The sequence below is a fragment of the Cercospora kikuchii genome (genome assembly GCF_019650295.1).
Source record: "Cercospora kikuchii DNA, contig_00009, whole genome shotgun sequence".
NCBI lineage: Eukaryota > Fungi > Ascomycota > Dothideomycetes > Mycosphaerellales > Mycosphaerellaceae > Cercospora > Cercospora kikuchii.
This window is the reverse complement of record NW_025408590.1, coordinates 509,464-522,687: the sequence shown is the minus strand read 5'-3', so window position 1 is coordinate 522,687 and position 13,224 is coordinate 509,464. Positions and strand designations below refer to the sequence as shown.

The following is a 13,224-nucleotide window of genomic DNA, read 5'->3' as shown; positions in this document are numbered from 1 at the left end:
AAGTTCAAGTACCACATCATTGGCTACCCTGCAGCGGGCGCTAACGGAATGTCACGCTCATCCACCTGCCCGTCACTCACACGTGCCAGCCACGACGCCACGAAACAAGCCCTGGCACATCACATCCCGTCACATCATAAAATAAAGAACCTCGTATATACAAGGATACATGCTGTGGACTTCCTCCCGGAAATACAACAGGAAAGCAACACAAAATCTTCAATGCCCATATCAATAAATAAAATACTTTTCTACAATTGTCATGTAAAACAGCACAGCGTCCGTCTCATTCATTCCCACGCTTATGTGATCTTTTCCCTACAAACATTTGTCTCCCGATAGAGACGAGAAAGAAACATGCCATCACCTCGATCCATCCATACATACCATCCGGAACGCCTCGCTTAAACAGAAAATGAAAGGCAAAGCCCGGCCCATGATCGGGCAATATGCGACAAAAGAGAAGCTAAAAGGCGATGCGAGTTTCTTTCCTCCTCTTAGTCTTTCACCTCACAAACGAATTAAACATTCATCATCTATACCTCGCAGCCAAGCCCGCAAAAGCATCCGGACTGTGCCTCCCATTGCCCGCGAAACCCTGAAAGTCCCTGCTCTCATTACTCACGTGTCGAGGTGCCATCTGCTGCTGCTGCTGCTGTGGTTGTTGCTGCACGGGCTGGGCGCCGAAAGGATTCCCGCTGTTCATCATCATCAGGTTCGGCGGCATAGTGGCACTGCGTTGTGGGACCTGCTGTTGTTGTTGCTGCTCGTACGTCTGCTGAGGAGCCGAGCCATCTTCAGGTAGAGTTTGTAATTGTCTCGGAGCAGGCGCGAGTTGGGGATAGTTGTATAATGCCAGGATTGATGACTTGTCTTGGCGAACGGATTGCTGATATTGAGCATTGAGAAGTGGTTGGGAGTTGTATTGCCAGGGCTGCTCTTGTTGTGGTTGCTGAGCGAATTGGGTTTGAGGCTGCTGTTGAGGCTGGGGTGCGGAGTGTTGAGCGAGTTTCTGCGCCCATGGATTCGAAGCAGGAGGTTGTGTCAAAGATTGCTGCTGCGGCATTTGCTGTTGCGGCTGAGGTTGAGAGAAAAAGTCTGCTTGCTGCCCGTACATGGGCTGCGGCGATGCCATTGGAGCTTGTTGTGTAAAGCTCTGCTGTTGCCATGGGTTACTGGCTTGCTGCTGGGGGAATTGCTGCTGCTGTGGAGCCTGTTGAGCCCAGATGTCATTCGCATTCGCAGTCTGTTGCTGAGCGCTTTGCTGCATGAACGGATTGTTTGCAAACTGTGATGTTTGTTGCTGTGCATATGATTGCTGTACAGGTGGCGGATATGAAGCAGAAGGCTGATCCCAGGGCGAAGCCGCCTGTTGCGATTGTGCTGATTGTGGCTGTAAGAAAGGATTGTTGGCCTGCATTACAGCTGGACTCTGCTGATATGCCTGCTGGGTCCCCGTATGCCAAGGTGAGTTAGCCTGCGTTGCTGGCTGGGAAAGAGACATGTTCTGAAAGCTGTTCTCCAGCGACGTCTGAGGCTGCACAGCCGATTGCGGTTGCAAGAATGGATTCCATGATGCCGATGCCGCCGTGGGTTGAGGAGGAACAGAAGAGGCGCGTGCCGGGACCGCGGGAGGCGCGGCAGATTCTCTGACCTCCCACGGGTTACTTGACTTCTTTTCAATGCTGATGCCGTTTGCCCCAGAACTGCCCATCGACACCGGTGTCAACGCTCGTGGCCCGGGTGTTACCGACCTCGACAACGGCTTCGTGCCCTCGCCTAACCTTATCAATGTTTCAACAGCCTTCTCCACATTTCCGCCTGTGCTTTTCAATATCTCGGTGTTCTTTGAATTGTCTGGAAAGCCCATATCTCGAATGTGAGACAGCTTCGCCTGGAAGTTGTTGTCCACTGTAGTGATCTTCATGCCAAACAGCTGGCTTGGTTTGTTGCCCCTCTTCGGACTCGGCAAGTCATTGCGATCCCCACTATACGCAGGCGAGAGAGGTGGTGTGATTCGATCCGCGCGCTGCTTGGGCACCGCCGCACTCGAAGACCGTAGAGAGAAGCCAAACCGTTTTGTTGGCTTCGGAGGCAGTTCGGGAGGCTCCTCGCTCCAAGATCCCAGATCTGTAGCCGTGCTCCCTGTATTCTGTCTCGCAGCAGGTTGTGCTCGTCCAGTACTCAAGGCCTTCGTGACATACTTTTGGCGTATGTGTCTCTCTAACGCCGAGTCCACCTCGTCCACGTCAATAGGAATCTCCGGTCTCACATTCTGCGGGTTGTATGTCTTATTGCTGGCCACGTTGCCCACTTTCTTCATATTCTCCACCTGCTCCACGCTCCAGCTGTCCATCGACAGTGATTTGACCTTGGAGACATGTGTGCCGAGCTTGCGGTGCAGAGCAGCACATCGCATACAGAGGAAGATGCCCAAGTTCCAGCTGGCCCAGCCTGGATTCTTCGCAGCGCAGTCTGCGCACTTGTCGTTCCCCGGCACTGTCCGCAGGAGGTCCTGCAGCATGCGCTCGTTGCGAGCCTGCTGCCGTTTCGTGATCGCGCTCGCCATGTTGCTGACAGCTCAGGCGTGACCTCGTGCTCCTCCAACGCGGACGCGAGTGCGACTGAGGGTGCGCGTGATCGCAGGGCCCCTATGTCGTGGGGGGCTGGGCGGCGGGATGTCGGAGGAGGAGGTGGAGGGGAGCGAGGACTTGAAGAGGAGGATTAGGCGTTCGTAGGTAGATGCTGTGAATAAGAGATGCTCGACTAAGACAGCAGCACAAACCGCCAACAGATGATGCGGAAACAAGCGTAGGAGCGGCGTGCATAAGATTTAGATTAGCATGCACCCGTCCTCATCGCCGCCCAGGGGCCTCAGCACGGCGCCGACATCCCCGTCCTCCCCAGTCAATGACAGCTGAGCACCGCTGTTTACACTTCTTCCTCCTTCACGTCCACTTCCACGACCAATTTCACGCTGCCTCCAGCACTAGCAGTAATGCTGTCCACCGCGATGCGCATTTTCGAGGTTGCGTCCCGCGACCGCCACGGCGACGCCTTGTGTGTCTCGGCCCAGATCGCCCGATGAATTCGGCCCGTGCTTCAGACATTGTCCAGGTATCGCCTCGCAGTTGCTGGTGTTGACACATATAGATGTCCTCGGAGTGTTCCAGATTCTCGCCAGATGTATCCAGAATGACGACGGCGCCTACGGGTACTTTTATCGCGAGCAGACATGCGAGCCATTTCCCGAACGAAGCCTTCCGTCAGTGACAACGCAGCGAAGTACAGTAGAAGTCATTCCGATAGCAGCTTGCACGAACCTGCGCGAAGAAAACTGTCCCGGGTGGCGTCATGGAGTCGGACAGCATCATACGGGCTCAGCTCACGCACCCGTCAAATTGTGTAAATTGCGCGCTTTCTCCAGACCGCGACCACGGGAATGCCATACCCTTCGAAGCCCTATTCGGTCAGCCTTCTCGCTCGCAAAAAGCGTGAAGTTTTCAAGCGGGAAGTGAGAGTGCTCGCGTAGTAATAGGCGTCCGATGGTCCATCGCACCCATCGGCTTCTCGACGCGGAGTGTATGGGCCGAAGAACTTTCCACTGTCGGCATAACACGGCTGCTTTGCCCACGGTATGTACGCAAAGTAACAGTAATGAACCCAACCAGAATATCATTCCACTTGGCACCAGCGCACCAGCAATCTTCTACGAAGCACAATTACATTTTGCACTGCCGCCGATTTCTTCCCTCGTCCAAAGCGACTCAAACCACCATCACAACTCACCCAGTACAGGACCGACACTGCAGGTCACACAAGCGACAAGATGCAAATTTCCAAGCTCTTCGGTCTGGCGCTCGCGGTATGGTCAACGACGGTCTTTGCCAAGCTGCATTTCAGCTTCGCCCAAGGCGGTCACAACGCGTCCACAGACGGTCTTAATCACTGCCTTGACATGTACCAGGAAGCTGTTCAGCTAGCTTACAAGCGTCAAGCAATGTTCAAGAAAGGCGACTGGAAACCTCTGCAAGGCGTAGACAACTACGACCACAGCATCAACAACTCAAGATTCAACTGCACTGGAGCCGAAGATTCTGTCATCGAAGACGGCAAGAAGCGCAGCGGGAAGTCTCGCACGCCATACTTGCAGGCATGCATGCCCATGTTCAGATCCGCTGCGAGGGAGGGCGCTCGATGGGCACATTGCACATTGAAGGACCACGATCTGAGACACGGCACAGTCAGTGGCTCCATCTATATGGGCTGGAGTCCCGCGGGTTTCGAGATTTGCAATGATGATGCGAAGAAGGGCATGCAGAGCACTGGGCCTTGCAGAATCACGCGCGATCAGTCGAAGCTTTTTGAAGGATACGAAGGCAATAGAAAGTGACTTTCTCTTCTTTCGGCGCGCCAGCAAACTTTTGGAGCCTGCATTTGGAGTTCTGCTACTGGCAGCGAGCGGTGATGGTCACGAGATGGCAGGTGAAGCGGTAGCTCTTGAAGCAGGCCATGCGCGAGGAACCGATTGCGTCCGAAGGACTCGCGGCCCCCAATGCTTCTGCGAGACAGGTCCTCCCATGATATCAAATTGAACCAGTAGACGGTCGACGGCGTACGCGGGGAGAGGGGCTACAAAGGTAGAGCGCCTCGTCAATTGGGATTTGAAAGGTCAGTCGCCATTTGACAAGCAGAATGAGGCGGACAAGACTATCCGCAGCCAGCGGTCTCAGCTTCGACCCATATTCCTCAGAACTAGCTCACCTACTTCATACCTTCCTATTGCATCTTTTTGGCCAGTTGATAAAGGTCCACCTACCAGAGATGCACACAGCCTATATTAGCTGCAGGTACTCAGGCACAGCAGGCACTCTTGCACTGCATGCCGAGAGATTCGTGACGCAATACTAAGTCTTTGCAAAACGATCTCTGTTTCAACGTCACGTCTTTCGGTCCCACCTCGCTACAACTCGTCCTCCCCGTGCTGTGTACCATCTTCACGGAATTGCCCCATCTGGAGATCCGGGGAGAGGCGGAGGAGGGTCATCGGGCCTCCGCTATCGATACAGGATGTCTCCAGATTTGTTGTTGACGATAGGATGCGTGGGACCGGCGAGAATTTCCACCTGCGCGCGTGGCTCTTGTCAAAGTCGTGGCGTGGACAATTCATGCTCTGATAGGGCAGAAAGTTTGCCGAGGCTCTCATTCGGCAGGAGCAGACGACTGAGCGAGGCGATCACAAAAACATCCCAGAACACGACATTATTGCTCATTGGAATACTCATCCACTCTTCATCGCTGACTGCCGCCTCACTGCCTCACCGGGAGCTTCCGCTTGGTCAGACGATCATAGATAACAGGGACCTACCAACGCGACGCAAAGATGGCGTTCGAGCGGGCGACAGCAGTGAAACAGGTCGACTCCCATACCTACAGCGCCGAATTCGTAGACGATTGGTGTATAGGATCTGGTATGTCGCAAGTCTGCAGATCCGCAAAGTATCCGCCCAATCTTCTTCCATTGCAATCCGCCCACTCTCCACGCTCCCTGCCTGAAGTCGGAAACCGCCTGGGAGCCTCATCGGGCCTACTTCGCCCGTACCCAGTCATATGCTGATAGTTGGGGACAGTTCCACATGGCGGCTACGTAACTTCGACTCTCCAAGCAAGTCTACACTCCCATACCCACACACGTGCAGAAGTCATTCAACAATACTTAAAGACTGACAATTCCCGTTGTTCTTGTTCTCGCAGAAAGCAGTCAAGAAGCATTTTGATACCACACTTTCCAAGCAAGACCAACCACATACCCTTGCTCTTCACTTAGACTTCCTCCGAAGAACACAAGTCGGCCCCGCGACATTCACCATCAAAGATGTCAAGCTCGGCCGCCAAACCTCTATCGTCCACGTCTCACTCACTCAAGATGGGCGTGAAGAAGTTGTTGGGTAAGTCCATCCGCACTTCCCAACACTCTTCCTCCCCATACTCCTCCACGGCCGTCACCTCCACCTACACCACGCCGGCCGAATCGCGCCGCAACTCCACCGTCGACTTCGACATGCTCTCGCACCTCCTCGCAGCCCACGCCGAAAAAGAACGAGAAAGCAAAGCCAAAACCTCCCTATCTGACATCGCCCGTGAACACTTCACAGCTACTGCACCAACACGAACCTCTCGAAAGAAATGGGCCTTACCTTCCACACGAACTGGCAAGCCCATCCCAAGCGCCTACCGCTAACCTCCTCCCTCACCGCCCTCGAAAATGGCCAAGATCCCGCTTGGTCCGAACTCACCACCTGGCCCAACCACAACTTCCGCAAAGCCACCAACCAAATCCGCTCCTTCTTCCCCCGCTCCGGCCAACCAGCCCAAAACATCTACGACCAATGGGTCTGCCACCGCGACCCCACCGAAGCCTGGACAAACGAAAAGCTCGGCTACCTCGTCGACATGTTTCCTCAACTCTGCGAAACTTATATCCTCGACGGCTTCGATCAATACGACCCCAAACTCATCGAATCCGAAGCTGGACTTCAACTGCGTGATTCCAAGAAGAAATTCACGCCGTATTGGTATCCTACTGTTCTGTTGAATTTGGATGTGAAGAAAGCTTTACCGGAGGGGGGAAGGAAATTTTTGTTTTCGAGGTTGCAGGCGAAGCAGATTAAGAATGGGAGGTATGATTTGGAGGTTGTGGTTTGGGATGAGGAGGATGAGATTGTGGCGTTGAGTCATCATGTTTGTTTTGTGGTTAGTGCGGAGAGGAATTTGGCGAAGAGGACTACAGGCGGAAGCAAGATCTAAGGATTTACTTGGTGGAGTGGAAGGTGGGGGTTTTCTTTTGTTATATTGTACAGACAGATATGATATCCGGGAGAACGGAACACGAGATTTTTGAATATAAATGCTTAGAGAGAGAGAAAGAATGTTGTAGACAAGACAATGCTATTAGGTCAAGGAATCATTGCATGTTTGGGGTATCATCGTATGTGGACTGCCACTGAAGACTATGCTATGCAACACCATCCGCGCTCAAATGCTCATCAATCAATTATCACATCGCAGCCATATCGCATCATCCCATTACCCTCTCACATACCAGCTATTCTTCTTCGCAAACTTTCTCGACTGCTCGCTCTGCGGCTGATTCGACTGCTGCGGATTCTGCTGGTAACCCCGATGCGCTCCCGCGGCCGCCCAAGCCGCAACATCCGAATGCCCTGTCGGACCACGTTCATAGCCCGGCTCACCAGGATGCACAATGTTCAACTCGTGCCGTGGGAGGCCATCCGGATTCTTCTCGCTCATGTCTCCTGAGCGACGAGAGCGTCTGAGATTGGGAAGATGCTCGCCTGTGAAGGCCAGGATTGTCCAGAGGCATGCAGAGATGAGTACCAGGATTGTTGTCGCCCAGACAAGAGCGATGAGTTTGTTTCCTGCGTTGGCTTTGAGACCGACGTCGTCGCCGAGGACGTTGATGACTGCGGCGGCGGCGGTTGCGATTCCGTGTGTAGCGGCAGCGCCGAGAGCGAAGAAGCCTAGTGCTGGAACGCAGAGGACGACGTTCAAGATTGCCTTCTTGCGCGAGTAGGAAATTACAGCCCAGCCTGATGCGAGAAGACAGAGGCCAGTGAAGAAGATGCCGATCTCGAAGAGGACACGGACAAGGCTAAGCGGATTGAGAGCGGAGTGGTCTTTGCACTCTTCGATGATCTTTTCGGTTCCATTAGGTGGCAAGGGTGAGCCGCCGACAGTGATGTTGACGCCTGATGGGGTCTTGTACTCGCCAGAACAGGTCGTGACGAGGTGGATGCTGTAAAAGCCGTCGAGGTCTAGAGTGGCGAGGAAGTCGGAGTACGTTTCGTTGACCTGTTCGACGACTGCGGTCTGCACAGAGGCGACAGCAGAGGAGATTTTGGATACGACGATGCCTTCGACTGAGCTGGCCTTTGATTCGACTGCAGATGCAATGGCGGTGGCTTTGCTTTGAATGCCGTCTTTGGCAGAGGTGATTGCATCGCCCACAGCTTCTCCAGCGTCGCTCTTGATCGAAGCGATGCCGTCAGAGATGCCGTCGACGAAATCATCGAGCCCATCGGGGTTTCTCGGTGCCAGTGTGATATGTGCTCCAGGTGGTGCAGTGACATGGGCCGCAACGTTGACATCGATCATCATGGGGACTTCTACCAGATCGCGCTTGGTGAGAACTCGGGTCACATTCAGGCCCATGATCTTGTTATCAATTTTCTGCACCGCATTCTGGCCAAAGCGAGTCGTGTTGAGGTTGAAGACATAGTAGTCTTCCATGAATCCACGATTATTGCCAGCAAAGATGCAGAGGAAGGACAACACAAAAGCTGTCGCGATCACCAGGACCGGAAGTATTGCGAAGGGCTGAAAGTTGCGGGCCATGATATCTGCTGTGCTGGACTGTTCGTGATATGTTCTGCTCCGGGTTGGTTCTGCTGTTTCGAGGTCTGTCGTGCAAGTGATAATTAAAAGGTCTTGCCAGCAAGTTATTGGTATAGCGCACAGCGCCTGATTTGAACAAGAAGGGAAGATAAGGAAAGCGGTCGGGCGAAGAAACAGGAAATAGTGAAGTGTCGGTGCGGAGATGGTGAATGCAGGGAAGAGGAAACGGTGGTGAAGACTACCTCGCCGCCATGCCACTGCCACGAACAGCAGGCGCTGCCAGGCCAGCGTGACCCCATTTCATTGTCTCGTCGACGGTCGACCTCGACAATAGCCCAGAATAGCAGCCCAACAAAGAGCGACATGTCGTAGCGCGGTTGCGAGTCTTTGTGAGACGTTATTGTTGATAGGCTGGCGTTGCGCGAGTGACGCAGCGCCTACCTGAAACATTGCCGAGCTTTTTTACGCGAGCCCACGTGATGCGCGCCCAACAGGGCTGGGCCTACTTCGGCTAATTCAACTGGCGGTCGGCAGCAGCACTGTGACGTGGTGGTTCTCTGCATCGCATGGATTAATGGCTGAAATCTTGCTTCGCGATGCCAGGAACGTTGTCCATATCGCTATCGTGGACCCCTCTGGATCGATGTGACTCATTTGCGGCCTTAGACGATCGTTCCAGCTTGTGGCAGTCCCGGGAAAGACGACATTCTCGTAAGGGTGTCAAAGAGCGGCATTCTTCACCTCGTTTCCGCTGGAGAAACAGCATGTCCCCTTGTCGCAGTCACTCTGCTCAATAGCAACGGGGGTGGCAATATTGCCCTGATGGTACTGTAAGTTTTCGAATTAAATTATGCTCAAGCTCAGCCAGGCTTTTGGCAAGAAACTCAGCCCGCTTTATCCGCCATACTCCAGCGACAGAGCTGTCGCAGCGCAGACACAAATGTCGCGAAAATACGGGAAGTAGTCAAGAGGATTCAGCCTCGCCAGTCAGATGATTCCAATCTTTTCGCCATCGCGCTTGACCAACTTGCCACCTTTCCAGACAAACTTCACCTCTTCAGCTCGCGCCAAAACCTCGATATCGTCCAAAGGATTCTTCGCCAGAGCGATGAAGTCTGCATCATAGCCTTCGCGAAGCTGACCTGACTTCGGCGCCTGGGGGCCCAAGGTCGCAGGAGCAGTCGCGGTTCCAGCTTCGATCGCTTGCAGAGGCGTCAGACCTGCTTCGACGGCGTAATAGAATTCCTTGCCATTTGTGCCGTGATTGAACTTGGCTCCGTGACTGGAGATACCGAGATCTGTACCAAGAGCTATACGTACACCGGCTTTTATCTGAGGAGAATGTCAGTTTTTGTGAGACGAGCGCCCGTTCGTCGTATAAGTTCGGGCACATACGGCTTTTCGATACGATTCCTTGTTGGCATGTACCGTCTCGGCCATCTTCTGATAGCTCTCTGGGGCCATTTGTTCCGCATGCTCGATGCCATATTGTTGGACATAGCGGGTGGGGACAAGAATTGCTTCCTGATGAAAGTCAGTCGCTGCTACTGCCTTTACACCATCGGGGGGCGTACCTTCTCAAGCATGAGCTCAATTGCCTCCTCTGTCAGGTAACTTCCATGCTCGATCGTTTTCACACCAGCATGCAAAGCTGCCAGCTAAAATACAGGATTAGCACATGTTCTCAATAAACGACACCGATGCTCACAATTCCTTCCGTTCCATGCGCATGCGCCGCTACAATCATATTAGTCCGCTTGGCTTCTCCAACGATAGCCTCCAGCTCCGCATTCGTGAACTGCGCCGCTTTCGGACTATCAATCCTACTCAGGACACCACCAGTAGCACAGACCTTGATGACACTCGCACCACGTCTAATCTGCTTCCTCGTCTGCTTGATCGCCTCATCTACACCATCCGCCAGGGCAAGAGGAAAACCTTCAGTCATGCGATGATGCATTAGCTCCAAAGGCATGGTATGCAAATCTCCATGGCCTGCTGTCTGACTGAGAATAGATCCCGCGGAGTAGATTCGAGGTCCCGGGATCCAGCCTTCTTCGATGGAATTCTTGATATCTATACCGTAGCCGCCGACTTCGCGAACGCTGGTGAAGCCGGCATTGAGCGTTGCTACTGCGTCACGAGCGATTCGGAAGCCGGCTGTGGAGCAGGACATGAGAGCGATCTGCTCAAGATTCAGATCTTTTTGGCCGATGAGCTGGCTCGCCTGTCAGTAAAGTACGAACATAAAGTTGCTGACTTCTGCGTACGTGAACATGGCAATCCCACATTCCTGGCATCAGGACAGGAACATGCAAGCTCGCCTTGACATTGGCATATTTTGAGGGAACCTCGTCCTTTGTGCCTGCGAAGAGGATCTTCCCTTTGCCGCTTGCTGTCTCATCTTGTTCATAAATCAATGCGGCATGTTTGACGGGTTCGCCTCTGCCTGGTATCAGAAGATCTGCGTCCACGCGCTGCAGCTTGGGGCCTGCAGGTTCTCTGATCGCAATATTTCGTGTCATCGTTCAGCTGAATTCGAGTCGTCGTGGCAAGGGATAGTCTGATGGCCATCTTGACGCTGCCGCCGTTGCGATGATGATAAGGCAGTGGGTGGACGAGCGCTCGGTTCGGCCAGCTCTTCGGCCAAGCTTTGGCCGAGGCCGCTGATGCCGACGCTGTTTCGACTTCACCTTCTCTTTGTCATTACGCCTTCGCACAAGGTATGAATCGCGCAACTCTTACGAATTGAGCAACACTCTAGCAGACTTCCAGACCTTCATCAAGTCCTGGCTGCGGCACAGCCGACTGTAGGGGCCTCAGGATGGCCTTCAGCCTTGCCCTTGACTTTTGCAGGAGTTGCAATGAATGTGCATTGAAACCTCGAAATCGACATCGCAGAACGACAGTTCTCAGTCCAGAACGGAGAAGGATTACCCAGATTGGTGAGGGCTAAACAACTACTTTCAGCCTCAACTTGCCACCTTCCAAGCAACGTGCATCACGAGGAATACGATCGCTTTTTCAAACTCAACCCAGCCAATGGCTAATTTCAGCAAGATTCGTGTCATGAGAAGCGGAGAACCCCCTCAAATCTTGGCATCAGCCCAGGACTCGCTCTCGAGCGTGTTCGAGTTGGATCAGTAATCCGCGACGGATCACAGCGAACTCCTCCGTGTCCATGTACGGAAATGGACCCGGTCGTCGATATCGGCAGGTGGAAACTTATTCAGGAGCGTGGAATTATCCTGACAGGACTTCGACGGACTTTTATGATGATCTTGTTCGTCAAAAAGCCGCCAATTGGTCGGCAAATAATACCGCGCTGGTTCTGGAGTTGACGCGCATGGCCGCGATCAAAGACAACACGGACAACATTGTCAAAGGATAAGACACATCGAAGCTGCCTACCTACCGAATTCTGGTTGGATGAAGTCAAAAGTCCGTCATTGAAAATACAAAAGAGATGTTTCATGCCTGAGTGCCTCAACCATACTCGAAAGACTGCTCAATTTCCGCCCTGGCGAAAGCCCAACGCCCTTTGTGCAGACGCCCTCGTCCCTGGCCGGAACTCTGAGACCCTGCAATGTTCAGCTCAATACTGTTTCTCAGCCTTGGGCAAGGCCACGCACGCCGCAATGGGTCTTGTGTTTGACATTGATCAACCGAGGGCCATTTTCGTGCGCTCATGCCCTTAACATCCGACTCCTGCTGAAACGATGCCCTATGAGAGAGCGTCAGTAAAACTGAAAAGTGACTGTGGACTTTGCGTCCAGTACTTACTAGATCTACACAGCCTTTAACGTTCTTGTCGACATCGGTTCGAGTACCAGTACCTGTTTTGCCGGTCGTGATCGTTCTGCCAGTGGTTCCGCCGCCAGATATTCCTCCTCCACTAGGTCTGACTGTCCCTCCGCCGGAAATACCACCAGAGATCCCTCCTCCAGCTACTGCTCCTGTGCGACTAACGCCTCCAACAGCCGTGCCCACGCGGTTGGTGCTCGCTGGAGCGAAAGGATTCCAGCCACCGAGGGGATTCGGAGGTCCAGTATAGAAAGACACGAAAAATCCCTTATCGGTATCGGTCAAGAACCCGTTAGCTGAAGTATGAGTCTCCTCGTATGAACCACCAGAGCACACGAGTCCGAGTGTCTTGGCGTCTTCGGTGAAGCAACGACCGTATGGGTTGTCCGTAGGTCCACGCCAATATAGCGAGCCCCATTCCGCCGGTTCTGCTGCTGGTGGTGGCGTGCCCCAGTAGTCTTGGAAATCCCAGTAGTATGGGTATTGGCGCTTTCTGTGCTTCACAGCTGGGAGCTTGATGGTCTCATCCTCTGCGGTGATATCGCGCGCTTCGACGCTGTCTTCCAGCCATTCTGTCTCCGGGGGTAATGGCAATGCGTTCAAGAGCGTCGCAAACGCAAGCGCAACGACTGTCGCCTTCATGATGACTTAACGATCGGACGCAGTGCAAATACTACATGAATACCTCGAAAGTGATGGACGGAAGCTGGCGGTCTTGCTGGTGTCGGGATTCAGCTGAGTAAAGTTGGGGGCGACAGAAGTGACTTCTCGGCGTGGCCAGTGCAATCAAGTTTTCCAACGCAATCTGCGATGGTCCTCCGATCCCTGACCGAGGTGACAGCTGAGATCATCAGGTTTGGTGGCTCCATCTTTAGTTCACAAGAGCAGAATTTCATGTGCCAATGTTGAAGTCGAGGACTGATATTTCTATAGCATTGGCATATGTCAAGCAGTCAATTTTTGTTTAGTCATTGCTGTGTCTGTACTATAGGCTGCGATATCCCA

At 53.3% G+C, this 13,224-nt stretch overlaps 6 protein-coding genes across 6 annotated transcripts; 2 read left to right on the top strand and 4 right to left on the bottom strand.

The window, feature by feature from the left end:
* Positions 1 to 532: 532 nt before the first annotated feature.
* Positions 533 to 2,569, bottom strand: CKM354_001231900 (uncharacterized protein; the record flags this gene model as incomplete). Its single annotated transcript, XM_044807839.1, has 1 exon — positions 533 to 2,569. The coding sequence occupies one exon, from the start codon at positions 2,567 to 2,569 to the stop codon at positions 533 to 535; it is 2,037 nt and encodes a 678-aa protein (XP_044663774.1).
* A 1,260-nt stretch (positions 2,570 to 3,829) lies between these two features.
* Positions 3,830 to 4,393, top strand: CKM354_001231800 (uncharacterized protein; the record flags this gene model as incomplete). The annotated part of the gene is made up of 1 exon (XM_044807838.1): positions 3,830 to 4,393. The coding sequence occupies one exon, from the start codon at positions 3,830 to 3,832 to the stop codon at positions 4,391 to 4,393; it is 564 nt and encodes a 187-aa protein (XP_044663773.1).
* A 990-nt stretch (positions 4,394 to 5,383) lies between these two features.
* Positions 5,384 to 6,807, top strand: CKM354_001231700 (uncharacterized protein; the record flags this gene model as incomplete). Its single annotated transcript, XM_044807837.1, has 4 exons — positions 5,384 to 5,471; positions 5,631 to 5,665; positions 5,755 to 5,948; positions 6,156 to 6,807. The coding sequence occupies 4 exons, from the start codon at positions 5,384 to 5,386 to the stop codon at positions 6,805 to 6,807; spliced, it is 969 nt and encodes a 322-aa protein (XP_044663772.1).
* A 279-nt stretch (positions 6,808 to 7,086) lies between these two features.
* On the bottom strand, positions 7,087 to 8,415 carry CKM354_001231600 (uncharacterized protein; the record flags this gene model as incomplete). Its single annotated transcript, XM_044807836.1, has 1 exon — positions 7,087 to 8,415. The coding sequence occupies one exon, from the start codon at positions 8,413 to 8,415 to the stop codon at positions 7,087 to 7,089; it is 1,329 nt and encodes a 442-aa protein (XP_044663771.1).
* Positions 8,416 to 9,402: 987 nt separating this feature from the next.
* Positions 9,403 to 10,940, bottom strand: CKM354_001231500 (uncharacterized protein; the record flags this gene model as incomplete). Its single annotated transcript, XM_044807835.1, has 5 exons — positions 9,403 to 9,747; positions 9,811 to 9,939; positions 9,990 to 10,073; positions 10,124 to 10,633; positions 10,686 to 10,940. 5 exons carry the CDS (start codon positions 10,938 to 10,940, stop codon positions 9,403 to 9,405), a joined length of 1,323 nt encoding a protein of 440 aa, XP_044663770.1.
* A 1,169-nt stretch (positions 10,941 to 12,109) lies between these two features.
* CKM354_001231400 (uncharacterized protein) lies at positions 12,110 to 12,861 on the bottom strand (the record flags this gene model as incomplete). The annotated part of the gene is made up of 2 exons (XM_044807834.1): positions 12,110 to 12,139; positions 12,199 to 12,861. The coding sequence occupies 2 exons, from the start codon at positions 12,859 to 12,861 to the stop codon at positions 12,110 to 12,112; spliced, it is 693 nt and encodes a 230-aa protein (XP_044663769.1).
* Positions 12,862 to 13,224: the final 363 nt, after the last annotated feature.